We start from the raw sequence: 12,909 nt of genomic DNA on the forward strand, positions 1-12,909 counted from the left end.
GAGGCAGGTGGATCTCTGTGAGTTTGAGGCCAGCCTGGTCTACAGAGCGAGTTCTAGGACAGGTACCAAAACTACACAGAGAAACCCTGTCTCAATAAAATAAGTAAGGGAAGGGTTATTTATAGGAATAGAAGTGACTCAGGAGACAAAGCATAGGTGACAGCTCACACACACACACACACACACTGCACAAACCACGGGCTGGAGAGTGGCCTGAGCTTCTTTGACAGAGCTTAGGGGGATTTTGCTTGTTCCAGGTAGTTCATGGGACCTGAGAATGCTTGAGACAGACCTAGGGAATCTGGTTAGTTTCAGGGACTTCTGAAACCGTTGAATTTACTTGCTGAGCTTCCCTGCAGGAGGAGTGTTTCACTGCTTCTCAACATCCTGTCTTAAAGAGCTCCCCCAAGACAGGACAGTTAAGTCCTGCAGGAAGCTGCTACACATCAGTCCAGTGACAGCAGCACTTGGCATGCAGTTTCCACGAGGAGAGGGGAGGCCTGCCCACAGATCTTAAGACCCTGGTGAGGATCCTCCCCATATCCCTTCTTAGCTGGGAATGTCGACTGCTTCTTGTCCTCTTCCTGGTTCTCAAAAACAACACTTTCCAGGTGGTGTTGGCACAGGCCTTTAATCCCAGTACTCAGGATGCATAAGCAGGTAGATCTCTGTGAGTTCGAGTCAGCCTGGTCTACAGACAGGACAGGCTCCAAAGCTACAGAGAAACCCTGTCTCGAAAAACCGAAAAACAAAATGAAAAACCCCAACAACAAAACCCGACACATTAACCCTTTCAAGGGTGCCCTGTTCCAGTGTGCAGGTCACACTGGCAATCTGGTGTGCAAACTCTGGCCATGCTAGCTCTAATCCCCAAAATCTCAATCTCAATCCTTTTCATAGGTTCTCTGAATCCCCTCCTGCACCACAGCAGGAGCTACACCCTGGGCTCATCTCATTCCCTTCTTTGGGGTTACCATCTGACATTGGGTGCTATCTAATGTCTTGGTAATTTCTTCTTTTAAAAAGTTGTAGAAGGGCTGGTGTGCTCCTTTGATAAAAATGCCCACGGTGTAAATATGACCTGAGTTTGATCCCCAGAATACATATAAAAAGCCAGACACGGTGGTGGCATTTGATTATCGTCCTAATGCTGGGGAGACTAAGACAGGCACGGGTCAAACCATTTCCAAGTCATCGCTACTCCACGGAAGGACGTTGGGCAGATCACAAGTCTGTGACACATAAGGTGCCATTTCAAGTGAAGTCACAGCTCTTGGGAACCCACCCACATCGCACCTGAAGGGTTAACAAATATATTCTGAATGGTGGAATCAGAAAAGTCAACGGGGCTGTGCATTAAGGCATTAAGATGCTTCTGAGCCTAACCTGAACCACAGGGACATCCAGAGGAAGAGCCTCCAGCCACAGAAGTGAGTGGAGCCAAGGAGAAAGCATGCTTAGCATGCTCGGGAGTGGACTGAACCCTAGAGGGGCAGGAGAGGTAAAATCTCCAGTGTTTTACATTTAGGGCCAGTCAGCTACTTATGAGGACAGCTTGAAGGTGGTGGGGGCTATGCAATGCTCCTAGCTGGTGAGAGAGATGGGCTACAACAGGAGCTCATACAAAACATGGCTGAGCAGGCTAGAGGACAGAATGGAGAGCCCGAGAGAAAGCTACAGCAGGATGAAGCCGCACCAGAAGCCATGGGAGTGACAGTGTGGTGTGGGGCCAGGGTTTGCTTTGGTTCCTGTGGGTACCTGGCAAGCCCCCAGCAGCCAGCTCCTTTCTGATACCTGCAGACGAGTGTTGATAGCTTTAGCACTTAAGACAGCCTCAGAATGTTTAAGATCCAGAAGATTGCCAGGCATAGTGGCGCACGCCTTTAATCCCAGCACTCAGGAGGCAGAGGCAGATGGATCTCTGTTGAGTTTGAGACCAGCCTGGTCTACATAGTTTGAGGACAATCAGAGCTAATAGTGAGCCCCTGCCACAAACACATCCATCCGTCCGTCTGTCCATCCTCAGACAGAGCTTCACTGGCTGGCCTAACTGGATGCCCCTCCTTCCCAGCCCTGCTATTAGCAGTCTAACTGCTACAGACCAGCAGCTTTCAGCACTACCTAACCCTCAGAACTAGCCAGGATCCCATTATCCACAGCAGTGAGGCTCTCTCCACCTGAAGCCTCCAACCCTCCTGCTTATAAAGGGGCTATGGGTAAACTGTCCAATCATACCAAGAAGCTAACCAACCTCATCTAGGGCAACACCTCACTGATGTGCATGGGGACCAACAGCCATAGCTGTCCTTACAGGGTGGGGCGAGGGGAGCTCTGTGCTGTCTACCCTCCCACCAGCCAAACCCTTCTAATTAGCAGAGCCAGGGGGCTGGAGTGCCTGGCCCACCACGACCTCCCAGGCCATCTTATCTCTGTGAACTCCTTCCAAAACCCTGCATAAACTACATCTCTGGCTGCCAGTGGTGGTGCACGCCTTTGATCCCAGCACTCGGGAGGCAGAGGCAGTAGGATCTCTGAGTCTGAGGCCACCCTGGCCTACAGAGTGAGTTCTAGGACAGCCAGAGCTACACAGAGAAACCCTGTCTCAAACAAAACAAAACACATCTCTGAAGATGCAGTGAGAACCGTCATACCCCTAGCATCAACAGGACTCCACTGGGCCAAACCTCTGGAGGGCAACAGCTCAGTAAATCACCTGGGGCCTGCCTACGTGGGTGTTGAAAAGGGCTGGTCATGTGACAGTGGCCATTCAGGGTGAGAGATCACCAGCCTCCTGAGATCCAGCTGCGCGAGGGCAGGAAAGAATTCTCTGGGCCTGGCTTGCCTGTCAGGTGGGTTGCAATAAGCAGGGGTCACACCATACAGGAGATAAAGTGCGTGCTGCTGGGAAAGCTGGCCCCTGAAGCTGTCACTGCTGCCCTCAGCACAGCTGACAGAAGAAAGGGAGTCCTCGTGCAAATATAAAGAGGTTTATTCACTTGTTACTGGGGTACAAAACATAATCTATAAAAAAGCCACCTCCTCTCTCTTCAGTGTGAGCATCTTGGTTGTCCATGGCCACATCAGTCTTCAAACATAGCACAGCTGGTGCAAAGTGTCTTCTCACCGTCATCAGCATAGCTGCATTTTCAAGAGAGAAAAGCCACCTAAGATGCCGAATGCTCCCTACTTACTGAAGCCCTTAATCCTAGGACACCTCAGCATGCGAACTTGTTGGAAGACAGACTCAGGAGACAGTAGCTTTTCAGGGACAGTTGGGGATGCCACTGTCACTGGGAGGAGGTGCAAACATCCTGTGGACCTGACATCTAGGCTTCAGTCCTTTCTAATTTACCAGATAGGTGAGCAGATGTCATGAGACACACACAGAGATGTGACATGAAGACAGAGTAACAAGATGGCCATTGACAGGAACACTAAGACTTAGAGCAAGCAGCCATCAGAAGCTGGGAGGCAGCCTGGCAAATCCTCCCTCCCAGCGTCAGCATGACCAGCCCTACAGGCACTTAAATCTTTTCCCCAGAGCACATCTGCATGGCACTCCTGGTTCCTCCAAACCACTGTAGAGTGGTGGCAAGGATCTGCCATGTGATGTGTGGTTTTCCATCTGATCCATTAGTTTTAGAAATGTTGGGTCTGAGCTTGTCTGGATCCACTGTACTGATTCCACACACATTTGGATGGGGACAAGCGGGCAGAGCTCTGCAGTATCCACCCACTGACCAAGCACTTCCAAACAAAGAGCTGGCCCAGCCTGACCTGCATGGACACAGTGGCACATGTGAGGCAATCCCCAAATGACAGGCACACTGGGTAAAAACTGAAGCTGAGAAACAGTGTGGACTACTGGAGTTCTAATAAGGACTCAGAAGACCAGACCACAAGGCTATTTAAGCCAGGCAGCTGCTTTAAGTAGTCCACAGACACTTGAGAAACATGAACTTCTTTCAAAAGAGTTACTGAGTCTTGAGAAGAGCTGAGCAGAGCATTTACCACCAAGTCCTGTCCTGTAACATGATGGCAAATGGTGCCTACAGAGTGCCCACCCAGGAGAGAGACCATGATTTCTGTAGCCCCACAATCAAAGCACTCACTCTGCAAGGCCACACAGTATACAGGCCAAGGCACCGCAGCCCCAGCAGGTATATATACATCGTCCACACAGGGCCCGGTCGCACTGGCTGCAGACTGCCTTCCCATCCACAGATCTCACGCAGGATGAACAAACGATGGGTGCTGTCCCAGGCAGTCCTGTGAGGAAAAAATACCCAGGCTGTCAAAACTGGAAATACACTGGAAGAGCAAGAGAGCAGTGTGCACCGACCTTCCCCAGCAACTGAGTCCTGACACCTGTCAGCCACCCAGAGGCACTCCCAGGACTGGTCATGGACTCCAGGACAGACCACCTGCCTGGTCCTACCACGAATGGGTCCACTCTTCCTGGAGTACTCTATCAGAACTCCGTGCCTCTGTCTAGGTCTCAAGATGTGGTTCCCTGTTTCACTGGTCAGCTAGGAGGTTTCTGTGCTGCCTCTGGGGCCGCCCAGATTCAGGGCTGTGGCAGAGTCCCGTTCTCACCAGTCACATGAGAACCACGTCTCAACAGGCAACGGACCAGCGTGTTCCTACTACAGATGGGACACAGGAGAGTGTAACATGAGGGCCAGGCTTGTTGGGGTTTCTGTCCTGCCCAGTTCCCATAGCCATTTAGCCCCAAAGAAAATCACACAGAGGTCTCCATAAGATTATAAATTGATTGGTCCATTAGCTCAGCCTTCTTATTAGCTCTTGTAGCTTATATTAATCCATTATTCTTATCTTTGTTAGCCACATGGCTCAGTACCTTTTTCAGTGGGGCAAGTTACATCCTGCTTCTTTGGTGGTCTGGGCAGAACTGGTGAGGGAGCTTCCTGCTTCCCAAAATTCTCCTGTTCTCAATGCCCCACCTCTACTTCCTGTCTGGTTTTCCCAGCTATACTTCCTACCTGGCTACCATCCAATCAGCATTTATTTAAGATATGATTGACAGAATACAGACAATTCTCCCACACCACTTCCCCCTCTTTTTTTTTTTTAAAACAAAGGAAAATATCCATAGTCCATTTTTTTTTGGGAATGTGGGCATAGTATTTCAAGCTACTTCCAGCTGGCTGGGGGGCGCTGATAATCTTATGGGGACCTAAAGAAAATTTAAATTATGATCAAGTCCTGACTGGGGTATCTTGTGAGTCTTGATCATTTCAGGAAGCAGTCTTGAATCTGTTCTGGATGTAGAACTCAGACATCTGGGCCATCTGTTCCTACTGGAGATTTCTCAGGTGGTCTTCCTTGATCAAACCTGATTTTTCTTAACTCAGAATGAATCCACAGCCTCTCATTTCCTGTGGAAACAAAAGCAAAATCTCTTCTCCAAAGTAACACACCTTTTGACTTCAATTTTGAAGCCAAGGTATTTTCAAAATACCTATCTTGGATTAATTCAGCAGTATTTATAAGCAAATATCTTTTAGCAGCTGTTGATCCTTCCTCAGCATTCAAACAATTCAAAGAGAGCACAATAGCATACAGTATCAAGATTCTCTGTATGTTTTCCAACTTTACGTGGCTTTATTTTAACCTTTATTTTATTTTTACTTACACTTTTTGAGACAGGTTCTCTGTGTATCTTTGGCTGTTCTGGAACTCTCTCTGTAGACCAGGCTATCTTTGAATTCACAGAGATCCGCCTGTCTTTGCCTCCCCAGTGCTGGGATTAAAGGTGTATGCTACCACACCTTGAACTCACAGAGATCTGTCTGCCTCCGCCTCCCAGGCATTGGGATTAAAGGTGTATACCACCATACTCAACTACTCTTTCTTTTTTATTTTAAGGACTCTAACCTTTTTCTTTTCTCTCCCAAGCCTGCATATATTTTTAAACACACAGTAAACAATTTAGAGGTTTTCTTCATCTTTGAATCTATCTTTACTGTATATCTCTCTTTTTCTGACCACATGAGTCTTTAATTTACTAAGCAATATGGGTAGGATTAAAGCTGTGGCTTTGACAGCTGGATCTAGCCCATTCCTTAGCTTTCTGCGATTCCAGCCTCATGGCGGAGGTACTGGCTGTAGCCATGTTTATTGCCACAATTCTACGGTGTTTCAAAGTCTCTGCCAGCAAGCAAGCTGCAGCAGTGTGCTCACAAACCACACTTAAATGTTCCATAGTTAGACCGCATGCCTGAAAGAGAGTTTGCCCTGGCAGGATGGCACAGAAAGCTGGCATTTTAAAACAGTGCAGCTTTTTTTCCTGCTACCGCTGAAAACCAGAAAGCATGCGTTCAGCTTTTCATCAACACCATTTAACTGTTTCGTGGCGGGACCTCTTATAAGAGCTGCAAGGTTTTACAGCTAAAGCTGAATCAGGAAGCCTCTCTTAGATGAGAGTGCTTGCTTGCCTCTAGCAAGCAAAGCAGACCTGAGAAATTGTTGCTACCAAGAAGCCATGTTTTATTCTTTTCTGTCTAGAATTACTTCCCAAACTCTTTCGGGCTTTATGTGAATGCAGTTGTCCCACGTTGGGCGCCATTCTGTAATATGATGACCAGGCTTATTGGGGTTTCTGTCCTGCCCAGTTCCCATAGCCATTTAGCCCCAAAGAAAATCACACAGAGGTCTCCATAAGATTATAAATTGATTGGTCCATTAGCTCAGCCTTCTTATTAGCTCTTGTAGCTTATATTAATCCATTATTCTTATCTTTGTTAGCCACATGGCTCAGTACCTTTTTCAGCGGGGCAGGTCACATCCTGCTTCTTTGGTGGTCTGGGCAGAACTGGTGAGGGAGCTTCCTGCTTCCCAGAATTCTCCTGTTCTCAATGCCCCACCTCTACTTTCTGTCTGGTTTTACTGCCTATACTTCCTACCTGGCTACCATCCAATCAGCGTTTATTTAAGATATGATTGACAGAATACAGACAGTTCTTCCACATCAAGAGAGCCCTGTTCTTCTTCTGATACAACAGTCTGAAGCTTTTAACTTCTACTCCTGGATATCTGTGAGGGGCAGGCTTCCCAACAAAAGGAAGCTTCCGAACCTTCTTCCTTCCTAATGCTGCAACCCTTTAATATAGTTCCTCATGTTGTGGTTATCCCTAACTATAATATGATTTTTGTTGCTACTTCATAACTATAATTTTGCTATTGTTAAGAACTGTACTGTAAATATTTTTGGAGATAGAGTTTTGCTAAAGGGTTGCAAGCCACAGGTTGAGAACCACTGCTCTGAGTGGATCCTGCTTGCTCAGGTAGTCAAAGTCCCTGAACAGAACATTTGCCAAGGTCTTTCCTAGGTGCAAAACCCAGCAAGTACCACTGGCAGCCACTCACCAGCTTCTGAAGCCTGAGTTTGGCACCGTGTCAGTCGGCCATCAGGTCCAATCAACATCTGTCCCCTTGTAGCTTGAGGGGCCCCAGCCAAGTCAGGCTTCAGTGACTCCGGCAGGTGGATGATGGAACAGCCTTCTCCCAATACATGATCTCTATAGGCTTGGGCCCCTTGGAAAAGGAGCTGCTTGGTTCTTTCTGGGGGGAAGAAGAGTCTTTCTAAAGACAATACTGCCAACAGCAAAGCCCTTGCACAGCCGTTCTATGACCCTGCAAGTCCCTCTTGGTGCCTGTCCCCTAAGTCGTGACACTGCCAGGGCCTCCCTGCCTCCAAGCTGAAAAGGCTCTCCTTCCTCTGGTTCCACTGTTGTGTTCTCCCAGAGCAGCCTTCAGTTCCTGAAGCCCAACCCTTCTGCCAGGCTGTGCACAACACTGCTGTTCCTGCCGGGCGGTGGTGGCGCACGCCTTTAATCCCAGCACTTGGGAGGCAGAGGCAGGCGGATCTCTGTGAGTTCGAGACCAGCCTGGTCTACAAGAGCTAGTTCAGGACAGGCTCCAAAACCACAGAGCAACCGTCTCAAACTTCCCCCCCCAAAAAAAAACAAAAAAACAAAACAAAAAACACTGCTGTTCCTTTCATTAGCCAATTTCAGCAGCCACAGCAAATCTCCTCCTCATCCCCCCAGCACTCCTGAGAGCTTGTCTTATAACCAGAGAAAACTCTGGCCCTAAAGCATTCATTCTCAACAGCAAGTGCCCCAAGGAGGCAGGAAACAGACACAGGTTTAAAACAGCACCGACAATCACTGTCAGGCCAGTGAACAACTGTACTTACTATAGGGGACATGGCCAGCAACCTCTTGACGAAGTCTGTCAGAATCTGCCAGGCCCTCCCACCCACCATCCCAGGATAAGTGGCTGCTCACACCTTTAACAGTGGCTTCCCTTTAGGCAACAGGCCCAGGAAACCTCAAAGCAAAACAGTGTTGCTAGTCCCAGAAAAACTCACTCCCACATACAGCCACAGCCAGGGGAGACCTGCCAGACCCAGGGCTCTCTGTGAAGTTGGCAGCAGCAACATCAAGCAAAAATTCAAAGAGAGTGACTGTTATCAGCCTAGCTACACTCAGTGCCACCTCCTACTCTAAGACAGCAAGTGGATGTGGGGTACATCCTAGCATTCAGGAGGCTGAGTAGTAGGACTGTTGAAGTTCAAGGTCAGCTTAAGATACATTGATTGGGGAATAGAAAGAGTTCTGTGTTGAGAGTAACCTTTGTCCTCAAGAACTCCTGACCCACAGAAGAGTCCAGAGTGTGGGCTGAGGCTTGGTATTCATCCTTCAGGCCTCAAATTGTGTGTCCTGTTTTATTATACAACACCCCAGAACCCAGCACCCCTCCCTGACCTGGCTGACTGGCTCTGGCAAGTGCTCCAGGACATAAGTCCTTAAAAAGGTAGAGCCGGGCTGAGGTTCCAATTATACGCAGGTCTTCTTTTTAACTGCATATTTACATGTAAAAAAAAAATGAAATCTGGCTTATTGTGAATGTGGAGGTCAGAAGACAACTTTCAGGAGTTGATTTCTTTCCTACAGCGTGTTCTTGGGCTCTGACTCAGGGTCAGGCTTAGCCATCTTCTAGATCCTGTTTGCATTTTGTTATTGCTGTTTTAAGACACCTCACTACGTAGCCCACGCTGGCCTCGAACTCAAGGGCTCCGCCTGCCTTTGCCTCGTGAGTGCTGGCATCAAAGGCATAGGTCACGAACCACCCCCCCACCCCCGCCGCCATGTCTCCATTTTCGAGGGCACGACGGTTTGCTGTTCAGTCCTCACACTTCTTCACCCCCGAGGTGTCGGCAGGGTACAGAAAGGGAAAAGGCCAATTAGCTACAAACTTGGGGCTGAATAGGGAGTTTGTACTTCCGAAGCCTGGGCTTTATGGCACATTCGAAGGCACAGCGGTACCACTCAGAACTACAGGTGAAAACTTTGCGCTAAGCAAGGTAAATAAATCGCGTTGCATCTACCCCAGAGAGTCATTACGGCAAAGCAGTGCTCAACAACACCCATCCGCTAGAAAGCCCACTTGAGAGGGCCTACTGCAGCGCACGCCTTCGCGCCCACCCGGTCCAGGCCCTCCGCCTGTCCTGAGCCAGGCTGGACCACTCGGCAGTAGTCGGCTTCGACTCGGATTTTCCCGGAGCGGCCTTAGGCCACCTCTACCCATTGGGGTCGCGACGCTCAGGCCAGTTGGGGTCTCCCGCTGCCCCACGCGTGCAGCACGGCCTGCTCTACCACAGAACCCCGCACTCACCGAAGACCTCGCGCGAGTAGCGTTCGGCGAACACACCGCGGCTCAACTCTCTCGGGCCCACATGGACCTTGAGCTGCAGTGGGGAAGCGTCCGCGAACGGGCAGCTCCGCTTGGGCATGGCAGTGGGTACCAAACACAGACCACAGCTGCGCACTGCGCGCCCAACACACGTCACGGCGCGCTCACACCGCCGAGGAGGGTGGGGCGGACGAGGGAGCGGCGCCGGATAGGCCGGGGAAAGGCTGGGGGCTGGGCTCAAGGGCGCGGGATAGGTCGAGGGAGGCAGTGGGTGGGACTCAGAGGCGCGGGAAAGGCCAAGAGGGATGGCCCCGTGGGCGGGATATGTGCGTGGCGTGGAGCAGGATAGGTGGTGGTGGGCGGGGCTAGTGCATGACACGGCTCAGGATAGGCCGAGAATTAAGAGGCGGGGCTTTGGCGGGTGTGGCGCGGGAATAAGCAGGGAGGCTAACGCGGGGGCGGGACTTAAGCAGGGTGGGACTCTCGGTAAAGTAGTCCGAGGTCTGGGATAGGGCTCCGCCGGCGGAAAGAAGAAAGTCCCCGTTGTCGCTAAGCAACTGTGGTGGATGGTATTTCTGGCTTACGAGTTACTAGCAGTAGGGTGGGGCACTTTGTCCGGGCGTGGTGAATCCTGGCACCCATCTTCCCCTCAGAGTTCCTTCTGCATCCCTGAGGCCTGACCTTGGGGGAGGGTTTACAGCGTCACCGTGGGTCCTCTGGTCAGAGCGGATTTTAAACTGCCATAGGGTCTTCTAACATATTGAACTCGGGCAAAGCAGCGATGCTGAGGTATTTCCACACGATCTAAACGTAAGGGCTACTTGCTGAGTTGCATTAAGTTTTGCTCTCGTCTCGGCGTGCGGGAGACCGGAAGCATGCTCAGCAGGCATTTATTCTCCAGATTTTGGAGATCGGAAAATGGGTTCTCTACAGGCCTCTCATCTTCCTCGATCTGCAGACGGAAACTTTTGTGTCCTTACTGGATGGGGTGTCTGTGTCCTCATCTCATAAAAACACTAAGTACTTTGAATTAGGTTCCACCATAAGTACATCATTTTAACTTGTTAAGACTATATCCAGGAGCCAGGTGTATTGCTCACGCCTTTCATCCCAGCTCTCAGGAGGCAGATACAGGTGAATCTCTGTGAGTTCAAGGCCAATCTGGCCTACGGGATCTAGTTCCAAGACAGCTAGGACTGTTACAAAAAGAAACGCTGTCTCGAAAAGTAACATTCTGAGGTCTTAGGAGCTAGGTCTTCAACATGAATAGGGGACACAATACAAGAACCAAGTAAGTGTACAGGATAAACCCTGTAATAAACATCTGATAAAAGTCACTGTTCTGGTGGAAGCTTCACCCCAGCCTCTGGCATAAAGAGTCTGGAATGTTCTGGTAGAAGTTCCATCCCAAATCCCCTCTCCATCTCTCTTCAAACCTTGCAGCCCTTCCCCAGAGATGCTCAAGACCACTCCCACAGGGTATTTAAGCTGTCCCCCAGAAATCAGACTGGTTTTTCAGTCTCTCTTTCCCATCTCCTCTCTGGGGGGCTGGAAAATCATCTGGGAACATTTTACCCATTAAACCTGGCTGTTTCAAATTTGGTTTGATTTGGTCTGATCTGGATTGCTGTGTCAGTGGAGAGGCTTATGGGGTGCAGAAACTTTTCAGTGACTAACTACTGACTTCTGTGCTTCCTTTCCCCTGGGTGGTGTCCCCTGTTGCAGAGCTGTAAGGAACTGACTCTATGTGGAGACACACATTCGTCTCCTACTATAAGGCTTAAATCCAGTGGGACAGTCGGGGACCTGGCTAGGGAACCACTACCAGCAAAGCTGCTCACATTAAGATAATGAACTCCCTGCACCGAATTCCCACTTCCAAATGCAGTCCCTGCAGGCTACCACGGGGTTCCACTGGATCTGACTGCCACTCTGAGTTAGAGAGGTGTAATTATTTCTTAGTTTCTTCTGTCTGTTTCCTTCAGATGGAGGCTAGAGCCTGAATATGCTTTTAAAATTTCTAACATTGGGCTTTCTTCCTCTTTTTCTAGGGCTCCCACCAAATGACATCCGAATCTCACGCAGGGAGACTCATTCTTTGTATGCCATTATATCTGGCTGCTGTCTCATAGTTCTGAGTTTGCTCCCCCTAGCTCACATCTGTTGGCAGCTGGTTCCTTTTCATACTGCTTGCTCTCCTGCCTATGGAGCCTAAAGTTTGTTCATCAGCCTGTTAGACACTAGGTCCCTTGGCAAGTTTTGGCTATGATGAATTTAGTTCCTGTAGACAAACTTGGATCAGACCATTTATGCTCACTCAGTGTTGGTGGCACTTGGGAGTGGGGCTCCCTGTTCCATGCTGTGAGTGTGTTAAAGGGAGAGGGGTCATGTGCTTTCCTCTAAACAAACCAGCAGCTTCCCAAGGTGTTAGGAATAGGGTTGTCGTGGTGATTTTCCTCCCACATGGTCCTTAGGGGAGCTCTGAAAAAAGGCCTTATCTCTAACCCCACCTGACGGGTCAGGGAAATTTAGTGTGAGCCTTTCGTGGGTGGTCTGGTGTGAATATGAAGTCTTCCCTCAGAGGTTCCACACAATGGCAGCGTGATTGAGGGGTGTTTGGATCACGATGGCTAACTTCAGTAGATGAATACTTCAGTGAGTTGATGTCGGAATAGGCTTTTCGGTGAGACCCAGTTGGAGGAGGTGCCCCCCTGACAGTGTGTCTGAAGGGTGGATGGTATCCCTGTCCTCATCCCATTTCTCTGCTTCCTTCCTGAAGCCTTTCCACCACGATGCATCTGCTCCACCACAGACCCACAGGGGCCAGCCTGGAACTGTGTTCTAAAATAAAGTCTCTCTCTCTCTCTCTTAATTATTTTGTCATAAAGGTGAAAACACAATGAGATATGTCCCTAGACTGGGATAGCTTAATAAGGTACCCCGAACTGTGGCATATTAAATTCAAAGAGGCCCCTCGGTGTCCCAGTGAGCACAAGGCAGAGGCAGTGCTAGTTAAGACCAGTGTGTCTGGCTAGAACGACAAGGTGCTGTCTGGGCTGCTCTGTCCCAAGAGGCAGGAAAGACTGTTGTTCCTGGATCCCTGGCAGCTCTGGACTGTGTATTCTCTGTATGTTCTCAGATGGTTAGTTCTGGAAAACGTAATATACCAGGTCTGTCTTTCATGGGCTT

The 12,909-nt window shown here is 49.5% G+C and overlaps 1 protein-coding gene across 2 annotated transcripts; it reads right to left on the reverse strand.

Annotated features, from left to right (window-relative positions):
* Window positions 1-2,965: 2,965 nt before the first annotated feature.
* On the reverse strand, window positions 2,966-9,883 carry Siva1 (SIVA1 apoptosis inducing factor). Of its 2 annotated transcripts, XM_057783366.1 has the most exons (4): window positions 9,703-9,883; window positions 7,390-7,584; window positions 4,113-4,269; window positions 2,966-3,138 (listed from the first exon to the last, which is right to left on the reverse strand). In XM_057783366.1, the coding sequence occupies exons 1-4, from the start codon at window positions 9,818-9,820 to the stop codon at window positions 3,081-3,083; spliced, it is 528 nt and encodes a 175-aa protein (XP_057639349.1). In that variant the 5' UTR covers window positions 9,821-9,883; the 3' UTR covers window positions 2,966-3,080. The 2 variants fall into 2 exon arrangements, with proteins under 2 accessions (XP_057639349.1, XP_057639351.1); XM_057783368.1 differs by lacking the exon at window positions 7,390-7,584.
* Window positions 9,884-12,909: the final 3,026 nt, after the last annotated feature.

Source organism: Chionomys nivalis, chromosome 10 (genome assembly GCF_950005125.1).
Source record: "Chionomys nivalis chromosome 10, mChiNiv1.1, whole genome shotgun sequence".
NCBI classification, from domain to species: Eukaryota; Metazoa; Chordata; class Mammalia; order Rodentia; family Cricetidae; genus Chionomys; species Chionomys nivalis.

What these genes read in the sequence shown, in the direction of transcription:
- Siva1 (XM_057783366.1), bottom strand. Translation starts at nt 9,820, where the DNA reads ATGCCCAAGCGGAGCTGCCCGTTCGCGGACGCTTCCCCACTGCAGCTC. An exon ending in AACTCAGGCTTCAGAAGCTG is followed by an intron (nt 4,270 to 7,389) that starts GTGAGTGGCTGC and finishes TTTTCCTCACAG; the next exon opens with GACTGCCTGGGACAGCACCC. An exon ending in ATACTGTGTGGCCTTGCAGA is followed by an intron (nt 3,139 to 4,112) that starts GTGAGTGCTTTG and finishes TTGAAAATGCAG; the next exon opens with CTATGCTGATGACGGTGAGA.